The 24,529-nt window shown below is 39.3% G+C and overlaps 1 protein-coding gene across 5 annotated transcripts; it reads left to right on the forward strand.

The window, feature by feature from the left end:
* The first annotated feature begins 2,697 nt into the window (after window positions 1–2,697).
* LOC118229036 lies at window positions 2,698–22,548 on the forward strand. 5 transcript variants are annotated; one of them, XM_035420682.1, is made up of 6 exons: window positions 2,698–2,915; window positions 3,844–4,094; window positions 7,689–7,727; window positions 7,847–7,927; window positions 9,961–11,156; window positions 22,329–22,548. In XM_035420682.1, the coding sequence occupies exons 1-6, from the start codon at window positions 2,872–2,874 to the stop codon at window positions 22,491–22,493; spliced, it is 1,776 nt and encodes a 591-aa protein (XP_035276573.1). In that variant the 5' UTR covers window positions 2,698–2,871; the 3' UTR covers window positions 22,494–22,548. The 5 variants fall into 5 exon arrangements, with proteins under 5 accessions (XP_035276573.1, XP_035276574.1, XP_035276575.1 ...); XM_035420684.1 differs by lacking the exon at window positions 2,698–2,915 and adding an exon at window positions 3,118–3,183 and having other exon boundaries at window positions 3,846–4,094; XM_035420683.1 differs by lacking the exon at window positions 22,329–22,548 and having other exon boundaries at window positions 9,961–11,415.
* The last annotated feature ends 1,981 nt before the right edge of the window (window positions 22,549–24,529 follow it).

The raw sequence follows: 24,529 nt of genomic DNA on the forward strand, positions 1-24,529 counted from the left end.
GACCTCATTCTGTTAGAGACGGTGCCCCCCCCCCCCCCCCCCCGTCCCCCGTCCCCCGTCCCCCGTCCTGGCAGCACTGGACTGGATGTGCGTGCATGCTGCAACCACCAGAGGGAGCTAGTCGGCCAGCACTGTGCTGCAGCCAGGCGAGGAGCTAGCCGGACCAGAAGTCTCGGCGCCACGCAACAGCCAGGCCAGAACTGCCGACGCGTCCCCACCGCATGCGAGGCGGGGCAGAGGCTAAGCGGATGGGTTGCTGTCGCCCTGGCGATTTTGCTTTTAAAAAAAAAAAAAACAGCCATTCTTTAATCTGAGCGGTGTTTCCTCCACTCAAGCTCGGCTCTCCGTGAGGGTAACGCAGCCCCGTTTGAAATGTGTGGGAGAGCAGGAGACCGAAACGATAAGCAACGCGAGGTAATTCGCCAACCTCCGTGGAGAGGAAGAACACATCTGTGAGACTGCGATAGGAAAGAGGAAAGACCAGGCAGCCGGAGACTGTCGTCACGCATCCATCAGGACTGCCTCTCTCTTTCTTTTTGTCTGTCTCTCACGCCCTCTGCTTTCTTTCTCTCTCCTGCCCGCTGTCACACACTCGTCCTCTCACCCCAGACGCTGAACGCTGTCTCTCCCTCCGCTTTGCCACCCATACTCCTTCCGTCTCATTCTGATTCCTCCACTGTAAACACTTCAGTGCTCCCACTCCTCCACTCTTCTCCTCCTCCTTCCATCCAGTCCTGACTCCTCCCCCCCCCCCGCCTCACCTCCAATTGAACATGAGGGATGAGGAAAGGATGGAGGGAGGGTGGGGGGCTGAAGATGTGGGTGCTCTTATTTTGATATTTTGAGAGCTCTTTGAGTTGTGATTAAAAAAATGGAAGCAAAATGAATATCCTGTATCTTAAAGAAACTCTTATTTAACCCAATTGTGTTTCAGATTTACTTACACATTAGAATAGAGCTGCATTTTTAGTTTAACATTGTTAAAATTAAATAATTCTGTAATTATTCCTTTTTCTTTTTATTATTTTTCCCTTTTCGCTGAAGAATAAACTGGATTAGAGGATGCCGTGTGTGCCGTGTATTCTGTGTCTAGTCACAAATCATACCGGAAACTCAAGATGTAGAATTGGTGACTCAATACTCTGTCGTCTTATTGGTTAAAGGGTGTGTAAATATATAATAAAGCTCTCCTCTGAAGTCTAATTATATACAGTAGAATCATTTTATGTCTGTGCCGAACTTTGCTCATTGCAGTGCATTACCTGCTACTGAAGGTCTTGCCTACTTTGGATATCATCCCATATCATCCCAAGGCAATGAAGACTATATCTGTTTCTGGTTTCCATGCCAACTACCGGCCTTAATTACTTAATTACCCCTAACATTTACGCATCTCACATTTTAGCTACATTTCTAGATAGGTGCATGAATGACAGCTGAAGACTGCTGCTGTGTCTGTGTACAAGACATTTTACTGTGATATAATCTACGAGGGAACCAGTGTTGGTGCATACAGCCAATTAGCTCGTTTAGCCAGAGTAATTGGTGGGAACAAAAACCTGCAGACACTGCATTTGCCCACCCCTGTAGTAGATGTTGGAGCATTGCTTCAGGGATTTGCTTCCATTCTGCCAGAAGAGCATAAATTAAGTCGGGCACTAACTGGGTGATTAGGCCTTGCTCGCAGTTGGCTTTTCAATTGATCCCAAACCGAGCATAACGATGCCACCAGATCCCTTCACTGTAGGGGTCAAGCATTCAGGCCTGTACCGTTCTCTTGGTGTAATTCACACATGTACATATATTCACTTGTTGAGAATATGGTGAAGGATGACTCATCTGACCATATCACTTTTTTCTCTGTAGACCAGTGCAGTGCCTATTGTTTTTGCCCCACTGAACTCTCAAATATGCATTCATCTTTGTAATGAGGGGTTTATACACTACAACCATCCCACCTCCTATAATATCCCTCTCTATGTAGTTGTTGACGGACTGTTCTTGCTGACACAGTCTGATTACGTCCTGAATTGACATTGTTAGTCACCTGAAGAAGAGTTGCTCTTCTGTTTTTTTTTTTTTTCTGTTGCTCTTCTGTTTTTCCTTACATATCGCACTAATGCATGAGTATCACGGACATTGAATGAGCTTTCTTGATTACAATTACAGTACTTGATTACAGTAACTCAAATAACCACTCGTTACAACCGAGGTATGCAGAAGAGCATAACACGTCGAACCCTGAAGCAGAATACCACACCGGGTGCCACTCTTGTCACCTAATGAAGTGGCCGGTGAGTGTATACTCACATATATAGGCTACATACATAGTGCCCTCCATGTTTGAGAGAAAGGCATTCTCCGCAATTCCAGATTACGACACTTCATATGTGCCATCTTGCGTTTCATAAATTTACCTGAAAGAGAAATATAAATCTGATTGTCCTCCTCGTTTAAATTAAACTTTGTTTCCAATATCCATTGATAATATGAGAAATAAAATACAAACCATTCGTTTGATTGTTTGTCTTTCGCGTTTGCTAGGTCTGCAAAAAAACGGAACTAGCTACGTATGGTGGGTCAGAGCCGCAGGTTTCGCAGGTTCGTTTACATCAGCCAATCAGACTGCATATCTTCAACTGTCCGTCTGCATGCCCTGCACTTTGGACCCAGAAATAAAATTCCCTTGGCGGGGAGATAAGTCTGATCCACGTTTCTGGCTAGCTAATGTTAAGTTAAATGTTTTGTTAAACTTGCTGTAGTGTTTATCAGGCATCTTACACAAACATTTCACGTATTTACATACTTCATTATCAATTATCAGGCTGCAGTTTTTAGTTAAATAACATAGCTGGCTAATATAACAACAAAATGAAAAAGACAGCAGCTGCAATGAAAAAATCGAAAGACGCCAAAGCCAAAAGTAAGTACCATTTTCTTCTGGTAAACAAAGTTAAGTTGCATAGTAGCCTAAGTGATGGACGTGGGGTGGTATTCGGCTGATTTATTTATTTCCGATTCACTGGCATTGGTGGAAATGATAAATTATTCTACGTGTACAGCAGATCTGTGGAATTTTTGGTTTTATTTTAATTTCAGCATGAATTCAAGTTTATAAGTTGGACACGGACCACAAGCTTTCAAGACAAAAATGAATATAGCGATAGTCATTGTTCTTTTGAGGTAACTAAGCAAGCCAAATCTTGAAATTGATACCGCTGAATATGGTCACATAGTGCGCTCCTCAAGTTAGATTGCTGACGTGAGCTCTATTTGTTAGCTACGTTAGCCTTTTACATTTGTAGTCGGCCTGTATTAAATGAGTTATACACACATCCAAAAAACTGCTTCGTCTTCATGTTTTGTAGCCTAGTATTACGGAAGACCAAAGCTGACGCAATTAAATGCATTGATAATGAAATGCTTAACAATGAAACGAATAAATAAGCAATAAAATTAATTTATTAATTTTGTCTCATTCATTTCATGACGTTTTTATTTCAGAAGGACACTATGTTGGCTCTTATGTTTGAGCAAGGTGCTACCTGAAATTGTTGTATTTCAGAAAAAACAAACTATCCAGCTGTTTAAATGGATTGTATTGGTATGTAAGCTGTAAGTCACTTTGGTTAAGTATGTCTGCTGAACACCTGAAATGTAAATGTAATTCCTAAAGAATGCCCACAGAAGTAAGTCTGCTTTAATGGTTTGTGGCAATACCATAACCCTGGATCAGAAAGATATTTGGTGTATTTAGGCTATGCATGTAAACATATTGGTTGTATTACTCTTGTTTCTACCATGCAGATAAAGCTAACATTTCTTTTACTCTTCTTTGATTGCAGTATTTTTTGAAGATAACCTGAGTCATCTCATTGATACATTGTCAAAAGCAGACATCATGAAGATGGCAGATCTCTTGCTTCAGAATAAATGTATTAGCGATGCAACTTATGAAACAATTCATAAAGAGCACCTTGAACAAGACAGAATGAGATCGCTGCACCGTGCTATGAAACCTGGGGATCTGCAGTCATACCTTGTCTGTTATGAGTACCTGGAAAAATGCCAGCCATGCATCATTCAGAATCTGGGTAATACAATTTTATTTTTTTACTGTGGGACCAAAGGCATCATGCTACGGTACAAATAATGTTATAAATCATTAGACGTAATGTAAATATGACTGCCAAATGTGTATTTTAATAAGTGACTGTTCTGGTAAATATTGCAGAGTGGTTTTTGGTCTGTTTAACTGAAATCTGGTCGTCATCATCTGAATTTTTGTCTTTTTGCATATTATGCAGAGAAAAGTACTTGAACTCTAATGCCAAGATTATGTAATTCTAGGAGCTTCTTAAAAGGTTTTTAAAGGTGCAGTGTGTAGAATTTAGTGGCATCTAGCGAAACGGACTTTGCAGAAATGGAATATAATATTCATAAATATGTTTTAATTAGTGTATAATCCCATGAAAATAAGAATTGTTGTCTTTTTGTTACCTTTGAATGAGCCCTTTATATCTACATAGGGAGCAGGTCCTCTTCCACGGAGGCCGCCATGTTGCACCGCCATGTTTCTACAGTAGCTCAGAACGGACAAAACATACACACCTATATAGTATTTATACACTGTAAATCATTCAGTAGCGTCGCTGACATTTCCCAGGCAATGAATCACGTTACACTGCGATAACACATCAAACTACAAACTACAGGAACATTGCTACATGTAAAGCACAGAGCTGCTATGTAAATACCACTTTGTGTTGTATTGGTATTGTTCATATCGCACAGACCAGGTAGGAATATAATAAAATAATTTTATAAATACAAACCTGTTACTTCTCTTTGGTCCCTTTGGAGGGCTTCCACTCTCTCCTCTTCTTCTCTCGAAACTCTCGCTGTGGTAGCTCTCCTCCCTCGCCTGGCCCTGACTGCTGCACCACCTCTGCCTCTCCGCCCTCTGCCTCTCCCTCTCTCTCTAACTTCCCTAACGTTCCCGGGTGGTCTATCCGGTCTTTGACTCTCTTCAGTTGGTTGCAATCTGCAACCTCACCGCTAGATGTCACTAAATCCTACACACTGCACCTTTAACCCTTTGATGCACAACATGGGTCAAAAGTGACCCAGCTGACTTTTTATTTTCTATATCTTTGCAAAAAAATAATTTCATCATTCAGTATTCCAGGTATTCCTCAATTAACTTGTTTTTGATCATCACAAATCCTTATTTTAATTTTTCCTTTCTTACTTTTTTAATAAAAATAATTTTTGTATCACTACCCTTCTAATGCACAACATGGGTCAAAAATGACCCGTATTCATTTCCTATGTTATTTCATGCATGACTGAGTGTTTCTTTGCTATATCTTTGAAATAAATGTATTTCATTATTTAATATTCCAAGTATTCATTAAATATCTTGTTTTTGATTACCACAAATCATTATTTTTATTTTTCCTTTCTTACTTTATGAACAAACATAGTTTTTGTATTTCTACATCAAATTTACACACATGGGTCAAAAATGACCCACATGTATTCACTATGGAATTTGATATAAACTTTTGATATTTGTAAATGTTTGCAATTAGGAACATATTTACTGCGGGCAACTATTCACCTGCCACACCTTCACAATTCAACACAGCTGCTTTTGCACATCTGATACATGTAAGTCTTATTTTACAATTGTTTTACCTATTTTAAGAAAATATTTGATATCTTATGAAAGATAACTGTGCATAATATTTAAACATTAGGTTAAGGTTACCTTGACCTTGACATCCATTACTAGTGAGAAAGATAAATATGTCCAATACTATTAGCTAGCTAGCTGTTGAAATATTCTATTCTAGCTAGCTAACGTTAGCTAGGTCAACAAAATAAAACTCGAAATATAACAGTATATTGATGTGCATTTGAAAACATTCTTGTGCTTTTGATTTTCTTTATTCAGAGTGTTAGTATGGCTGGTCCCAGTCATTCCAGATTTACCAGATTTACTGCTAAAATGGTCATAGAGACTCTGCATGAAGAACAGGATGAGGAAGATGAGGAGGCAATTCTCGGTCCAGATTCTGAGTCTGAAATCTCTGACGATGACCTAGACTTTGTGCCACGGGGTCAAGCTTGAGTTATGGGTGTGTCTTGGAATCCAGCTCTCCTAAATGAAGAAGACTCCTTTGATGACATAGAAGACTCGTCTGATGAGTCCTCTGAAGAGGAAACTCAGACCCAGTCTAATAGATTGAGTAAAAAAGGGGTCTTAGTGGAATGAGCATCCCCCCACTCAGGGCAGAACAAGAAGCCATAACATCCTGAGGAGCTGCCCAGGATCTGCACCCGGTTCAACAGCTGTTTCACCGAAAGATGCCTGGCATATGTCCATCAGTGACATAGCTCAGAATTTGGATTCAGTGGCAACATGACCATGGTGAGCTATGTGCCGAAGAAGGGAAAGGCTGTTGTCCTCCTGAGCACCATGCTTAATGACAAAGCAGTGGATGACAACAGTGTGAAGAAGAAACCAGAAGTGATCCAGTACTATAACAAAACAAAAGGAGGAGTGGGCACAATGGATCAGATGGTTCGCACCTACTCATGTAAGCCAGAACACGGAGGTGGCCCATGGTGCTCTGGCACAATGTGCTGGATGTTGCCACCCTCAATGCCTACACCAACTTCACTGCACAACACCCTGATTACATGGGTGGTGTGACCAATGCACGGCGGCTATTCATCAAGGAGCTGGGCAAAGAGCTTGTCATGCCACATATGAAGAGGCGCATGGAGGGCACGCCCCACCTCCAAAAGCATATTACAGAGGCAATGGGAAGATGTGGGATAAAAAAACAAAATGCAGCCACCACCCAGCCACAGGAGGACATCAGACAGGAAGACCAAGTGAAGAAGAAGAGGTGCAAGATCTGCCTAGCTGCCACAGACAGAAAAGTCAGCAGCTGGTGTTCCCAGTGCACCAGGCCTGTGTGCAAGGAGCACAAACATGTAGTTGTCATTTGTGACATTTGTGAGGCATGTAAGCACTGAGATGGCAATTTGCGCTGTACCCACGTGATTTTATTTAATCAGTTTTATTTTCTTTTATTCGTCACATTCACCACAGTACCAGAACAGATACACTACAGGTCAATATCAGTGTTATTTGTATGTTATGTGTGACAAAGTGACAAATAAACATATTTGAAATATTAAATGTATTATTGTTTGGTCTAAATCACTGCTAAAATAATTATTTTAACAAAATTATTATTATAGTATGTCTTTATATTTTTAAAATCACACATATATACATGGGTAATTTTTGGTCCATGTGTGTAAACTTGATGTAGTAATACAAAAACTATTTTTGTTCATAAAGTAAGAAAGGAAAAATGAAAATAATGATTTGTAGTAATCAAAAACAAGATATTTAATGAATACTTGGAATATTAAATGATTAAATAAATTGATTTCAAAAGATATAGCAAAGAAACACTCAGTCATGCATGAAATAACATAGGAAATGAATACGGGTCATTTTTGACCCATGTTGTGCATTAGAAGGGGTTTGCATAGCTTGTGCATCAAAGGGTTAACACAAATAAGAAGTGCACAACCCAAAAAAAATAAATTGTATGTACATTCAGGCTAACCAGAAATTATGAAATATTTTGTCTTTGATGCAGAAAGAAAGACTGGGGATGAAACTGCCTCTGAGCCTTTGAGTGAGTATTCTAAATAGTCTACACTTAAGGCATTTGCCATAAAAATAAACTTCTTTGGAGTTGCAAATGTACAGATCTTCTGCCTTTGAGTTCTTCGTTTTCCTGCCTCCCCACATTAGGAAAGAAGGCAAGGATTGAGGAACCTGATCAGACCCAAGTCCAAGACGCCACGAATGAAACTGACTCTGGGTCCACTCCGAGTGAGTATTCTGAATGTTCAGCAATTGTAGTATAGCTAAGTATTAGTCCAAAATCACATTTGGTTACATTTTGCAATCCACTCAGCCGATCGACAATACATTGAGGGATTACATTAGGGATGAGCAACTAACCATGAGGGATCAGCTCTACTGCTAGAGCCGATTCTTGATTATTTAAAAAAATAATAATTATGCATATATATTTTTTATGAAAAAAGGAAAAGGAGCCTTGTGGAAAAAAAGGAGAACACTTGATTACTAATCATTGGCTGAGTGAGCTGGTGCGCATTTTTTTGACTTAACTAAGCAGCAACAGTGTGTGTTGACCCAAAGTCTGAAGACACTACCAGCAATTATTGTTTCCATTATCAATGGCTAATGCAACTATGATTCTCCATTAATATTTCTTATTCAAAAGTACATTATTTAAAAAAAAAATATATAAGTCTGTAGATATTTATAATGTAAGAATACTAGCCTTAGACTGTGGTAAACAAAACACAAATTCTGAATGTGGGCACAAATGTAAGGAAGCTACATATTTGGTTTACCACAGTAGTGTTTATTTGTTAATTGCCCAGATAGTTACATACTGAGCTATAGAAACACACATCAAATGGAATAAACAGAGTGACAATGAATGGAGAAACGCTTCATTTATGGTGGATACACTTAGCTTATTAGCTTTTCATTTCATACTAAATGTAATAAAATGTTAATTTGTAGCTGTTCTAAATAATGTATTCTGGAATAAGAAGTGTTGCTGAAGTTGAATTATTTCTTCATAAGTAATGAAAACAGCCAGGACTTTGTAGTGTACTCAGGCTTTTGGGACCCACTGTATCTTTATAAATGTCACGGCGGTCCTTATACTGAAGGATTGACACATTATAAGGGGTCATTCTACAGGCAGAAATAGTATTTTGATTTGCTGTCTTGAAATGCATTCCACTTCTGTTACTCAAAACCTAGAGTCGAATATTGACCTTACTGAATCCATACAAATACCACAAATGTATTGTAAATGTAAAATGCATTTAAATTATTTTTTATACATTTACTCAAATAATGCTTACACCATCATTTTTGTCACTGGTGTTACTTGCACGTTGGAACAATATGAAAGGTTCTACAGAATTTTCTTTATCGGTTCAATCTGCACATATTAATTGCGTAATAGATTATCACATAATTCAGGCATTTGCATAGAATTGCCAAATCCCAAGCCATTTCCCATGCATTCCATTATAAAAAGATATTTGCATTGTTTTATGTTTGAATTGAATGATTGAATTACATTGCATAATGGTCTATAAAATATAAGATTAAATTTGGCAGATGCCTCAAAAATAAATTGCCCTATAAAAACACAAAAACTAAAAAATGTAATTGAAGGTTCGCTGCTTTTTTAAAGAAATTGCGTATATAGTGGACGCCCGAGTGGCACTAGTGGGCACGGTGTCGACTGTCATTCTTTTAAGTGAATATTGGCTACCCTGCTGGGTGATTTCCCCTGTTCCAGCGCTCTGTCTAGCGATTGTTAAAGGGCCAAAAATTTCCTTATACAAGAAAAAAAATCCAGCGGACTGCAAACTAAAATAAAATTCACAGCTACAGCTAACACTAGTTAGTTTCTGCTGTACCTATATCGCCCTGATTTTAACTAATGTGGTAACCTCTGTTAATTGTAGTCTCATAATGGAGCTACCAAACAGCCGCATGCTTAAATGGCTTGTGTATAAATAAATGTCACGGTGGTCAAATACAATGATAAAATGATTTGTAAATGATTTTTTCACCAAGGGATTATTTAATTTGATAGCTTTTTAACACATCAGTATTGAATTTTGATTGCAATTTATTTGATTCAACGTTTAATTTGATTGCAGTTTCATTTATTCAGTGTTTAATTTTTCTTACTTCCTCCCCTCGTACTGTTATGCCATCCATACAGTTTATGAATAATACCTGTCATATCCACTTTTCAATCTACCGCATAAAAATGACCTCTAATAACAACGTTTATTTTCTAGATTTTACAGGCTGGACCCTCTCCAAATTGCTGGAGCATGTTGAGGATCCAGTTAACATGAAACATCTGGTAACTTCATTGGAACAAAGACTTGAAGACGGAGAGATGGAACAACTTGAATGCAAGCTACAGAACCGTGCACTTAAAAATGCAGTTTCTTTAAACCATAAAGCCTTTAGGGATATATGTATCAACAAGGAACTGACAACATTTTTGGCATCCAAAAGCCAGGCAAAATTTCCCAAACTGGCTATTGAACAGTTTTTTACAGGGGGTTCCAAAGGGAGACCTAAGCCTTTAAGAACCCAGGATGAGCCAGAAAAGGACAACGGCGACTCTGGAACAATGCAGAACTGGCAATCTGCAGAGCCTTCTAGAATGCAGGAAGAGAGTTTTGACCAAAATAGCCCTGGAGTCCAGAACATGACAGGGATGGACACAGAATTATCTGTTCCTATACCTCAATCTACTCTCTGTCATTCCAAAATGGAAACCAATTCAATCAGAATGCAAAAATCGCTGAGTGTGTCTTCTGACAAAGGTTATGATACCCAAAAGTCTTCACTGAGCATCCTCGACCCACCACAAGAAGCCCAAAGAGAATTCAAGACCAGCATGACCACACCTTCAGAGTGTCAACAGTCAATCTCTGGTGAGGCTGTAGCTGAAGATGGAGCTACGACCTCAGAAGCTACCTCAGCTGCTACACCTGCAGCTATAGCCTCAGCTGCTACAGCTAAATTGGCAGCTATAGCCTCACCTGCTACAGCAAAATCTGCAGATACTGCATCATCTCCAACTGCAGATACAGATACAGCCTCCTCAGTAGCTGTAGCTGCAAATGGCGACCTAACCAAAAATGGCAATTCTAGAAAACAACAAAACAGAAAAGTATATAAAAAGACCACTGAGGAAATGCTGAGGAAAAACCGGAAAGACATTTTACTCAAATTTTTTGAAAAAATCCCCCCGACTTCAGGAACCGTTCGGAAGATGGAGGAACTAGAGAAAATTAGAATTGTAGACTGTCGAGAACACCCGAGTTGCCCTTTACTGCTGGCTGACCACTGCATTGTGTTTCACGAAGCAAACCAAAAACAACTAATTGAAATTTTAGATTCTGCAGCATTCAGAAAGGATAGCGAGTTAAAGGAGGAATTCCGTTTTAAAGTGCAGTTTCACATGTGGTTGTTGGACATTGCTAAAACTGTGGTTCTCTCAAAAGAAGAGGATTCTCGGGAGATTCAGGCGAATTCTTTCAAAGAAAAGAAGAGACGTTTTCAGCAGTATCTCCACAAAGTTGTTATTCCTTTATTTGCTGTGTATAAGAAAGTTCAACGGGAAAGGGAATTGTGAAGAAAGTGATCTTGAACTACATCTAGAAGTCAGAAATTTTTTTTTTTTTTAAATGTATGGTGTGAAGATTACATTACATTACATTACATTACAGGCATTTGGCAGACGCTCTTATCCAGAGCGACGTACAACAAAGTGTATAACCATAACCAGGAACAAGTATGACGAAACCCCTAGAGAGAAGTACCGGTCCAAGTGCAGGGAACAACCGCATAGTTCAACTTGGACCCTGATGGTTAAACTGATTAACACTAACAGCGAGAACGGCAACCACGCAATCTATGGAAAAAATACAAGTAGTCGTTAAGACAGTTAATGCACCTAGTCACCTACGAAACAGCTGCCTAGTTACAACCCTAAGTTTAGTCATTTACAGGGGGGAAGGGAGGGAGGGGGAGAGGTGCAGCCTGAAGAGGTGAGTCTTCAGTCGTCGTTTGAAATGGGTCAGTGTCTCAGCTGTTCTGACCTCCACAGGGAGGTCATTCCACCATCGTGGGGCCAGAACAGACAGGAGACGTGTTCTGGAAAGATCTTGTGTTTTCCCCAGAGTCAAGTATGCTTAAGTGAATAAACCAATACCAATGCCAATGCAAAATATAAGACATTGCTGCAGGATTGGGGGGGCTACAGCTTGGTGGGGTGGCATTCCCCATACCTATACTTTTCATGGTTCCCTACAGAAATAACCACAATGACCACAGACACTCAGCCCTTAAAAACATTAATTTCTGTACCTTCTGACTCCATTTCAACAGACAATCAAGTGACTTGAAACAATTTAGGAAACATTGGCTAGCATTGCTTTGGAATACAGCTTGTTTAATTTGTGTGAGGTAAGAGCCAATATTGTTTGTAGTACAGTAACTTGGCGTAATTTTGATGTCAATACTTTTAATGCAAGGCGTAGGTTTGAATGATTGACTTGTAGACAGTGCTTTGTATGTGTGAGTAACTTTTGTGTATGTTGAAAATGTTTTTTTAATCTGATTTTATTTACAGCCCCAAAAGAATGAAGACATAAGAGACACTGCACTGCTTTGTGACATGATTTCTTGTTTCTTCATTGCTCAAATCTAAGACGCCTGTCATTTTGCTTGGGTTAAAAGAACGTTTTCCATGTTAATTGGCCTTAACCATATGATATTTGTCAAACTAAATTAAACTATTTCTTAAATACATGTTGATTTTAAAGTTTTTATTGTAAATGTGAGCTATCTAATCTAAATATTATTTGCCTTGACATATGCTCTTTTATGTATAAACACGGATTATGTACTTGTATCAGTCTTGCTTAATTTTGAAGTGCAACTGATTAGCTTTCTATTTTCTGCTGTGTTGTATCTTCATGCTTTATTAGTAACAGTTGAAATAAAAATGATGTTCTCTGCTCTTTTTCGTTGTCTTCCGTTATTATTTTAAAAATTGGTTTCATGGTGGCACGGCGGTGCAGTGGGTAGCACTGTCGCCTCACAGTAAGAAGGTCGTCCGTTCGAATCTCGGCTTGGGCCTTTCTGTATGGAGTTTGCTGTGTTCGCGTGGGTTACCTCCCACAGTCCAAAGACATGCAGGTAATCTAATTGGAGACTTTAAATTGCCCATTGGTATGAGCGTGTGAGTGAATAGTGTGTGTGCCCTGCAATAGGTTGGCAGCCTGTGCAGGGTGTAATCCTGCCTCTCGCCCAATGCACGCTGGGATAGGTTCCAGCATAAGCGGGTATAGATAATGGATGGATAATTCGTTTCATTATGTGTTTGAGATGTGTTAAAATGTTCCTAAACTAGCTGTTGCAAAAACTAAGCACTCCTTAGATTTGTGCTGCAGCATTTTGAACTAATTGAAGTTTGCGTATTGATCTGATTGGGATGCCAGTGAGAATAGTGTTACAATAATCCAGCTAAGATGTTATAAAGGCATGGATTAGAGTTTCTGTTGTGGGGTAGGACAGGGTGGGCCTGAGATTTGATATATTTCAGAGATGGAAAAAAGCAGATCTGGTGATGTGTTTTACATGAGGTTCAAATGAGAGAGCAGAGTCATTAAAATTGACAATAGGTCAAAAGTCATTTTCAATAAAATATTTATTTTTAAATGTTTTTAATTTGTGTTATAAAGAAAATAGTACATTTAAATTATGAATTATCCTCCTCTTTTAAAAAAGAAATATGTTAGAGGAATTGGTTTTGAAAATATATGCTATGCTGGTAAAACTGGGGTCCTTGTGTAAAAAAAAAAAAAAAAACCCCAAAAAACAAATAGAGAAGCCTAACCAGTATCAGAGTCGCAGGAGTCGCAATTTTGACAAATGTAGGTTGGGACCCCTGGGGTACACGCCTGATGAGCCCACCCTTTACACACAAAGCACTGAAGCCAAATTGGACCCGGCACAGCACAGTCGTCAGTGAGAGTAGGGCAACTTGGACCTGGCACAGCAGTCAGTGAGAGGAGGGCAACTTGGACCTGGCACAGCACAGTCGTCTGTGAGAGGAGGGCTTGGACCTGGCATGGGACGGTCAGTTACATTGGCTGGAGCAAATTCTGACTCCAAAAAATATCCCTGTTAAAAGGATGAATGCCACTGACTCTAAAACCTACCTGGATGTTGAGGGGTGTTGCTGATACTGGATCCGCTGTTGCAACAACCCCTGGAATTTTGTAAATACACATCATCTTCCCAGGGTTACTCAGCATCCAGGCATCGCAGGCAGTGTTTCTGTGTTTTTTGAATGGCCCGTAAACTGACCAGTCGAGAGGCTGATGCGAACAACAGGGAGGGAATGACAGCATCACCACACCATTATCCTTGGCGTAGTTGGGACCATCTATGGACAGATAGAGTCATGATTGTCAAGAAGCAGCAAGCATGATTTCTCATTCGTGGGCTTGGTGTGGTTGACAAAGTGTTTAAGAAAGTCCACAAAATGGCTCTCTTTCTTCCAGCCGGATGGGTTTGCTCCCCCTTTGCATCCAATGGGTCCGTTTGCAAGGAAATGATCATGGAAGTGGTCACGAGGGAATAGAAAAGTAGGGGGGAATGCTGTTGCCTGTCGCAGACACTGCACACGCAAGCGTCACCAATGTGCCCCTTTCTGCGGATGTTATAGAGCCTACCTGCTTGTAATCTCTCTGTGCCACTACCTTGTCAGGCTTATGCACGGTAGTCACTCCAGTTTCATCCATATTCCATATATCACCTGGACCCAATTTGTGCCTCCTTAAGACTTCTTCTAAGTTGTTGAAAAAAGCTCCAACATTTTCACGATTGAAGCTACTAGCCCGTGCAAAACTTGTAGCTTGTGGTCTCCGGATGGAGAGGCTTGGATGCCTTTTCAAAAACAATGAAAAACAGTCAGGCCCAGCTTGCTCCAGTTCAGTCCATGATTGTGGAATGCGAAGATTGTGAGCGACAGCAACCTGGTATGCCAGTTTGCACACCTCTTTTGGTGAGAGACCAAAGTAAATGTCAGAAGCCTTAATGTATTCTACTAGCTGCTGCTGTAGCTCACTGCTAAATACTTTCCTGTTAGGCACATAGCCAACTTGTATTGGTGATACCACTGCCTGTTTGATGGCCTCTGCACGGAGCTTTTGACAATATCTGGTTAATGTGCAGTAGTTAATGCCAAAGTCTTTTGCTGTACTTCTTATGCTTTTATTTTGAAGCTTCACCTGACGTACTGCCCTGAGCATGACATCTGGCGGTGTGTTGCACTGATCTGTCTTTCTCTCAAATGTTCGTAGCATCTCTCTCTCTCTACAAAAAAGCAAATAATGACTGTATAGCATCTGTGCCATAACTTCATTATAATGGGGTTGGTTGTCACATGTGACGATCGACCCCCCTATAAACGTGACAACCTGCCCCAATCATACTTTTTTGATGAATTAGCTTCTCATTAGCCAATAGCTTGGCCTAGTGTCTCATATTTAGCATCAAAATATAGCTGTTCCTTCACTTTATCATAATTTTAACTTTGTGGATATCCTAATGTAACAATGATTTATAACATAAAAAACCGGATGCCAAATATTTCATTTTGGTTATAACAAATAGTATAATTGAGCTCACCTCAAAGTTTTGTGACTTTGACCTCTAAAGACAAAATGGTTGCTCTCTAGCCGCGTTTCCACCGCAGGAACTATACCCCGGAACTAGGAACCTTTTGAGGAACTCAGTGCGTTTCCACCGCAGGAACTAGGGTCTAAAATTAGTTCCTGGGGCTTTATTTTCCCCCCCAACAGGTTCCTGCTCGGGGGGTAGTACTTTCCGAAAGTACAGGAACCTTTTGGGTGGAGCTTGCAGCGCTGAACATTTCTGATTGGTCGAGTACTCGCAGCATTTGTGTTGTATTTATTTTCGGCCATTACCCGCCATGTTTGAAAATATGCAGCGGCAAACCAATTTATTTTCATAATAACTTCAAATCAAACTTGTATGTTATGCGGCGCAGTAGCCTACTTTTGGTTATAGCCTGCCAACGTCCTGGAATTATAACGTGTGCTCTTCTGCTCTTTTCTTGCTTTAGTATTCGTTTTATAAAATATGCTGGGACAGCATATTACGTACTAAAACATTCAAACGGATTAATTCGGTTGCTGAATATTTTCTTCCGGATTTTCTTTGTTAGCCCGTTGTAATTGACAATTGTAATTGACAAAACGTTTGATACAGATGTGAGGTATGCGGTAGTTCTGCGTAATTAACATTGGTGATACAGTACAAGCAAACTGGAAATCACCTTCCGCACTTTTTGTCCGGGTAAAATAACAGGTTAATTCTAGTAATCTTCCCTTTAGCTTTTTCAGACTGCCATAATTTTACTCAATTTTACTGCCATTTTTCAATTCCACGAAAAGACCAGGAAGACTATGGACTAATTTATGGTGCATGGTTCGCAACTGGAGGGCACACTTCGCTGCTCGGCTAGCAGTAACTTCGAAGGAAAACAAACGGTGGCTGTACCACTACTAATTTACATTTTCACGCAAGTCCGAGTTTTCGTTCTATTCTTGTTATTTTGCGATTAGCCTATATGGAATTGACGAGAAAGTAATCAAACAGCAAATTGTTTACAACGTGTGCATGTTTTCTGCTGTTGTTGCCAGTTATACATATAAATGTGAATGCATTCTGTCGCTTCGGATGTCAAGACATGAAAGCGAATGTTCGCATAAAAATATAATGAATGTGTTTGAGAGGATATATGAAAATCAATAAATACAAAAGTAACCATATATAGTCATTGTTGGTAACCCGTTGTATATAAGTGGAATAAACCCCTCCGGGCTGTCCCGGTTATTAGAAAATAATGTAGGCTACTTCGGTGGTAGTATGGGGTTACAGAAGAACTCATATGACAGATGGACCGACGACAACGTCGCTTTTTCGTAGGTCAGTGGGCTAATTTGCCTAATCTTCGCGGTACTTTAGACCCCGGTGGAAACGCAGACAACCATTGGCTGAAGGAACCTTTTAGTTCCTGGTAAAGTAGTTCCTGGGACTGAAAGTTCCGGGTAATTTGGGTGGAAACGCGGCTTCTTCTGTTAAAGAGGAAGTGCATTTCTGTGTTAAAGTTTTGTCACAGCGCCCCCTATATTAAAAGTTATGAGCTTTGTGACAACCAGAGACTGTAAAAAATAACCGATCTCCCCTACAGCACTCCATATGTGCCATCTTGCGTTTCATAAATCTACCTGAATGTGAAATAACAATCGGATTGTCCTCCTCGTTTAAAAAAAAAAAAAAATCCAATATCCGTTGATAATATGAGAAATAAAATACAAACCATTCGTTTGTTTGTCTTTCGCGTTCGCTAGGTCTGCACAACAAACGTGTTTCACGGAACTAGCTAGAGCCGCAGGTATCGCAGGTTCGCTTACATCAGCCAATCAGACTGCATATCTTCAACTGTCTGCCGCGCATGTTCTGCACATTGGACCCAGAAGGGAAAATTCGTTGGCGGGGAGACAAGTCTGATCACAGTTTCTGGCTAGCTACAATGTTAAGTTAAATGTTTTGTTAAACTTGCTGTAGTTTGTCAGGCATCTTACACAAACATTTAACTTATTTACATACTTCATTATCAATTATCAGGCTGCAGTTTATAGTTAAATAACATAGCTGGCTAATATAACAACAAAATTGAGGACACAGCAGAGACAGACACAGAAGTTGCAATGAAAACCGCCAAAGCCAAATGTAAGTGCCATTTTCTTCTTGTAAACAAAGTTAAGTTGCATAGTAAGTGATGGACGTGGGGTGGTATTCCTTCGGCTGATATAATATAAATGAATATAGCCGTAGTCATTGTTCTTTTGAAGTGACTAAGCAAGTCAAAGTTTGGCGGGAACTTCTGAAATTGATACCGCTGAATATGATTACCTAGTGCGCTCCTCACGTTAGATTGCTGACGTGAGCTCTATTTGTTAGCTACGTTAGCCTTGTAGCCTACAACATTTGCACTCGGCCTGTATTAAATGGGTTATACACACATCCAAAAAAGGTAAAGCTAACATTTCTTTTACTCTTCTTTGATTGCAGTATTTTTTCAAAAAAACAGGGGTCGTTTCATTAAAACATGGACAGATGCAGACGTCATGGCGATGGCAGATGACTTGCTTCAGGATAAATGTATTTCCAGTCCAACTTATAAAGAAATTCGTCAAGCCAAAGAAAAAGCGAGAAGCCTGTATGATGCTATGGAAACTAATGATATGTCATACCGTGTCTGTTATGAGTACATGAAAGAACACCAGCCATTTCTCATGAAGGATCTGGGTAATACATTTTTATTTTTTTTTACTGTGGGACCAAAAGCATCATGCTACAGTACAAATAATGTTATCATAAATCATTAGACGTAATGTAAATATGACTGCCAAATGTGTATTTTAATAAGTGACTGTTCTGGTAAATATTGCAGAGTGGTTTTTGGTCTGTTTAACTGAAATCTGGTCGTCATCGTCTGAATTTTTGTCTTTTTGCATATTATACGGAGAAAAATACTTGGACTCTAATGCCAAGATTATGTAATTCTAGGAGCTTCTTAAAAGGTTTTTAAAGGTGCAGTGTGTAGAATTTAGTGGCATGTAGCGGAACGGACTTTGCAGAAATGGGGTATAATATTCATAAATATGTTTTAATTAGTGTATAATCCCATGAAAATAAGAATCGTTGTGTTTTCGTTACCTTTGAATGAGCCCTTTATATCTACATAGGGAGCGGGTCCTCTTCCACGGAGGCCGCCATGTTGCACCGCCATGTTTCTACAGTAGCTCAGAATGGACAAACGCTGCATGATACTGTTCCTATATAGTATTTATACACGGTAATCATTCAGTAGCGTCAATGACGTTTCCCAGGCAATGAATCACGTTACACTGCGATAACACATCAAACTACAGACTACAGGAACATTGCTACATGTAAAGCACAGAGCTGATATGTAAATACCACTTTGTGTTGTATTGGTATTGTTCATATCGCACAGACCAGGTAGGAATATAATAAAATAATTTTATAAATACAAACCTCTGTTACTTCTCTTTGGTCCCTTTGGAGGGCTTCCACTCTCTCCACTTCTTCTCTAGAAACCCCCGCTCTGGTAGCTCTCCTCCCTTGCCTGGCCCTGACTGCTGCACCACCTCTGCCTCTCCCTCTCCCTCTAACCTCCCTAACATTCCCGGGTGGTCTATCCGGTCTTTGACTCTGCAAACGGAGAATAAAATATGTATTCTGCTAACGCTATCTCGCTAACAGACTAAACACCTAGAATAAAATATCTTTTTAGCATTACTTCGCTAATGTTAACTTGTATTACCATGCAAAACAGCTAACGTTAGCAATAAACGCTACCACAATGCGGAACAATTAACAATCATAATCGCTATCTTACTTGTAAGCTATGACCTATAGTTTTACAGACTAAATAACTAAACACAATTTATAAATCTATCAAGGAACCTCATCACTTGACACTGGGCTACTCGATGCTGTCGTAAACGATGACATCATTTTTAGAACTTACAGGCCACTGTAGCCTCTCCTACGTCATTGGGGGGGGGGGGGGGGGGGGGGGGGGGGTGGGGGGGTATTCAGTTGGTTGCAATCTGCAACCTCTCCACCACTAAATCCTACACACTGCACCTTTGACACAAATAAGAAGTGCACAACCCAAAAAAAATTAATTGTATGTACATTCAGGCTAACCAGAAATTATGGAATATTTTGTCTTGATTGCAGAAAAAAAAAAAAAAAAGACTGGGGATGTAACTGCCTCTGAGCCTTTGGGTGAGTATTCTGAATAGTCTACACTTTCTTAAGGCATTTGCCATAAAAATAAACTTCTTTGGAGTTGCAAATGTACAGATCTTCTGCCTTTGAGTTCTTCGTTTTCCTGCCCCCCCACATTAGAAAAGAAGGCAAGGATTGAGGAACCCGATCAGACCCAAGTCCAAGACGCCACGAATGAAACTGACTCTGCGTCCACTCCGAGTGAGTATTCTCAATGTTCAGCAATTGTAGTATAGCTAAGCACTGCTCCAAAATCACACTCAGCCGATCAACAATACATTGAGAGATTACATTAGGGATGAGCAACTAACCATGAGGGATCAGCTCTACTGCTAGAGCCGATTCTTGATTATTTAAAAAAATAATAATTATGCATATATATTTTTTATGAAAAAAGGAAAAGGAGCCTTGTGGAAAAAAGGAGAACACTTGATTACTAATCATTGGCTGAGTGGGCTGGTGCGCATTCAAAACCACAATTTGTTTTGACTTAACTAAGCAGCAACAGTGTGTGTTGACCCAAAGTCTGAAGACACTACCAGCACTTATTGTTTCCATTATCAATGGCTAATGCAATTATGATTCTCCATTAATATTTCTTATTCAAAAATACATTATTTAAAAAAATAATATAAGTCTGTAGATATTTATAATGTAAGAATACTAGCCTTAGCCTGTGGTAAAACAAAACACAAATTCTGAATGTGGGCACAAATGTAAGGAAGCTACATACTTGGTTTACCACAGTAGTGTTTATTTGTTAGTTGCCCAGATAGTTACATACTGAGCTATAGAAACACACATCAAATGGAATACACAGAGTGACAATGAATGGAGAAACGCTTCATTTATGGTGGATACATTTAGCTTATTAGCTTTTCATTTCATACGAAATGTAATAAAATGTTCATTTGTAGCTGTTCTAAATAATGAATTCTGGAATAAGAAGTGTTGCTGAAGTTGAATTATTTCTTCATAAGTAATGAAAACAGCCAAGACTTTGTAGTGTACTCAGGCTTTTGGGACCCACTGTATCTTTATAAATGTCACGGCGGTCCTTATACTGAAGGATTGACACATTATAAGGGGTCATTCTACAGGCAGAAATAGTAGTATTTTGATTTGCTGTCTTGAAATGCATTTCGCTTCTGTTACTCAAAACCTAGAGTCGAATATTGACCTTACTGAAAATTTCCTTATACAAGAAAAAAAATCCAGCAGGCTGCAAACTAAAATAAAATTCTCAGCTACAGCTAACACTAGTTAGTTTCTGCTGTACCTATATTGCCCTGATTTTAACTAATGTGGTAACCTTAATTGTAGTCTCATAATGGAGCTACCAAACAGCCGTGTGCTTAATGGCTTGTGTATAAATAAATGTCTCGGTGGTCAAATACAATGATAAAATGATTTGTAAATTATTTTGTCACCAAGGGATTATTTAATTTGATAGCGTTTTAACACATCAATATTTAATTTTGATTGCAATTTATTTGATTCAATGTTTAATTTGATTGCAATTTAATTTATTCAGTGTTTCATTTTTCTTATTTCGTCCCATCGTTCTGTTATGCCATCCATACAGTTTATGAATAAGACCTGTCATATCCACTTTTCAATCTACCGTATAAAAATTACCTCTAATAGCAATGTTTATTTTCTAGATTTTACAGGCTGGACTCTCTCCAAATTGCTGGAGCATGTTGAGGACCCAGTTAAAATAAAACATCTGGTAACTTCATTGGAACAAAGACTTGAAGACGGAGAGATGGAAAAACTTGAAAGTGAGCTACAGAACTGTGCACTTAAAAATACAGTTTCTTTTAACCATGAAGCCTTTAGGGAAATATGCATCAATGGGGAACTGTCAAACTTTTTTAAATCCAAAGGCCAGGAAAAATTTCCCAAGAAGACTATTAATCGGTTTTTTACAGGGGGTTTGAAAAAAGGGAGACCTGAGCCTTTAAGAATCCAGGATGAGCCAGAAAAGTACAATGGCGACCAAAACTCTACTTACTGTCATTCCAAAGGGGAAACCAATTCAATCAGAATGCAAAAATCACTGACTGTGTCTTCTGACATTGGTTATACTTCAACCCAAAAGTCAGTGAGCATCCACGACCCACCACAAGAAGCCCAAAGAGCATTCAAGACCAGCATCAGGACACTGACCCCACCTTTAGAGTGTCAACAGTCAATCTCTGGTGAGGCTGTAGCTGAAGATGGAGCTACGACCTCAGAAGTTACCTCAGCTGCTACAGAAATATCTGCAGATACCACATCATCTCCAACTGCAGATGCAGCCTCTGCCGTAATACCTGAACGTGCATTCTCAGTAGCTGTAGCTGCAAATGGCGGCCAAACCAACAATGGCAATCCTAGAAAACAACAAAACAAAAAAGTATTTAAAAAGACCACTGAGGAAATGTGGAGGAATAACCGGAACATTTTACACAAATACTTAAAAATTAAACAAATCCCCTCAACTTCAGGAACCGTTCTGGAGACGGAGGAACTAAAGAAAATTAAAGATTGCATAAGAACTGTAGACTGTCGAGAACACCCAAGTTACCCTTTACTGCTGGCTGACCACTGCATTGTGTTTCATGAAGAAAACCAAAAAAAAATAATTGAAATTTTAGATTCTGCAGCATTCAAAAAGAATGGGCAGTTAAAGGAGGAATTTCGTTTTAAAGTGCAGTTTCACATGTGGTTGTTGGACATTTCTAAAACTGTGGTTCTCTCAAAAAAAGAGGATCCCCCTTATGTGGAAATTCAGGCAGATTCTTTTGAAGCAGAGGAGAAACGTTTTCAGCAGTATCTCCACAAAGTTGTTATTCCTTTATTTGCTGTGTATAAGAAAGTTCAACGGGAAAGGGAATTGTGAAGAAAGTGATCTTACCTTGAACTGCACATAGAAGTCAGAACTACGTTAAAAAAAATTTTTTTAAACGTATGGGCTGAAGATCTTTTCAGATCTCTGAAGATCGTGTTTTCCCCAGAGTCAAGTATGCTTAAGTGAATAAATCAATACCGATGCCAATGCAAAATATAAGACATTGCTGCAGGATTGGGAGGGCTACAGCTTGGTGGGGCACCATTCCCCATACCTATACTTTTCAGGGTTCCCTACAGAAATAACCACAATGACCACAGACACTCAGCCCTTAACATTACTTTCTGTACCTTCTGACCCCATTTTAACAGACAATCAAGTGACTTGAAACAATTTAGGAAACATTGGCTAGCATTGCTTTGGAATACAGCTTGTTTAATTTGTGTGAGGTAAGAGCCAATATTGTTTGTAGTACAGTAATATGGCGTACTTTTGATGTCAATACTTTTAATGCAAGGCCTAGGTTTGAATGATTGACTTGTAGACAGTGCTTTGTATGTGTGAGTAACTTGGCATTTGTGTATGTTGAAAATGTGTTTTTCATCAGATTTTATTTAAAGCCCCAAAAGAATGAAGACTTATGAACACTGCACCGCTTTATGTGATATGATTTCTTCTGTTTCTTCTTTGCTGAAATCTATGACGCCTGTCATTTTGCTTGGGTTAAAAGAACGTTTTCCATGTTAATTGGCCTTAACCATATGAAATTTGTCAAACTAAATTAAACTATTTATTAACGACATGTTGATTTTAAAGTTTTAAATGTAAATGTGAGCTATCTAATCTAAATATGATTTGCCTTGACATGCTCTTTTATGTATAAACACGGATTATGTACTTGTATCAGTCTTGCTGAATTTTGAAGTGCAACTGATTAGCTTTCTATTTTCTCCTGTGTTGTATCTTCATGCTTTATTAGTAACAGTTGAAATAAAATTGATGTTCTCTGCTCTTTTTCGTTGTCTTCCGTTATTATTTTTAAAATTAGTTTCATGGTGGCACGGTGGTGCAGTGGGTAGCACTGTCGCCTCACAGTAAGAAGGTCGTCCGTTCGAATCTCGGCTTGGGCCTTTCTGTATGGAGTTTGCTGTGTTCGCGTGGGTTACCTCCCACAGCCCAAAGACATGCAGGTAATCTAATTGGAGACTTTAAATTGCCCATTGGTATGAGCGTGTGAGTGAATAGTGTGTGTGCCCTGCAATAGGTTGGCAGCCTGTCAAGGGTGTAATCCTGCCTCTCGCCCAATGCACGCTGGGATAGGTTCCAGCATAAGCGGGTATAGATAATGGATGGATAATTAGTTTCATTATGTGTTTGAGATGCGTTAAAATGTTCCTAAACCAGCTGTTGCAAAAACTAAGCACTCCTTATTACAGTTGAATCTTTGCTTTGCTGAATTACAGATTATCTCCACTATAAATGATTTACATTTCACATTATGCTATACATAAACTTTGAATGATCACATACTCTTAAAATGGTAAGATTAAAAAACTGGTTCCAGTTATATGAAATGATATAGGAGACACTGGGGTGGCATTGCTTTGGAATGGAGCTTGTTTATTATTAATAATAATAATAATAATAATAATACATTTTATTTATCAGGCACCTTTCTGAACACTCAAGGTCACCTTATATGGTATCAAAATGGATAGAAGAATAACGAGACACCACAGATATGTACATGATATTAAAAACAGTTAGAAAAGACAAAGACACTGCACTTAAAGGACATGGTATTTTTAAAATAAAACAAAATAGTAATAAATAAAAGTGCAATGGGGGAGTGGATAGCTATGTTCTGTTCAGGCAAAAGATAGTGTCTAGTGGTGAGTTTTTAAATCTTTCTTACAAGTGGAGAGAGTCTCAGTATTACGAATGTGGGGAGGGAGTGTGTTCCAGAGTTTGGGTGCTGCACAGGAGAAAGCCCGATCACCAAGAGTGGAGTGGCAAGATGTGGGGACAGTTAGAAGTCTTGCAGAGGAGGAGCGAGCAAGTGGGTGTGTCGCCCAGGAGAAGGTCAG

Source organism: Anguilla anguilla, chromosome 6 (genome assembly GCF_013347855.1).
Source record: "Anguilla anguilla isolate fAngAng1 chromosome 6, fAngAng1.pri, whole genome shotgun sequence".
NCBI lineage: Eukaryota > Metazoa > Chordata > Actinopteri > Anguilliformes > Anguillidae > Anguilla > Anguilla anguilla.

Coding starts and splice junctions, on each gene's coding strand:
- LOC118229036 (XM_035420682.1), top strand. CDS start 2,872: ATGAAAAAGACAGCAGCTGCAATGAAAAAATCGAAAGACGCCAA. Junction 7,928..9,960: donor TGACTCTGGGTCCACTCCGA/GTGAGTATTCTG, acceptor TTTATTTTCTAG/ATTTTACAGGCTGGACCCTC. Junction 11,157..22,328: donor TTCACATGTGGTTGTTGGAC/ATTGCTAAAACT, acceptor TGGTTGTTGGAC/ATTTCTAAAACTGTGGTTCT.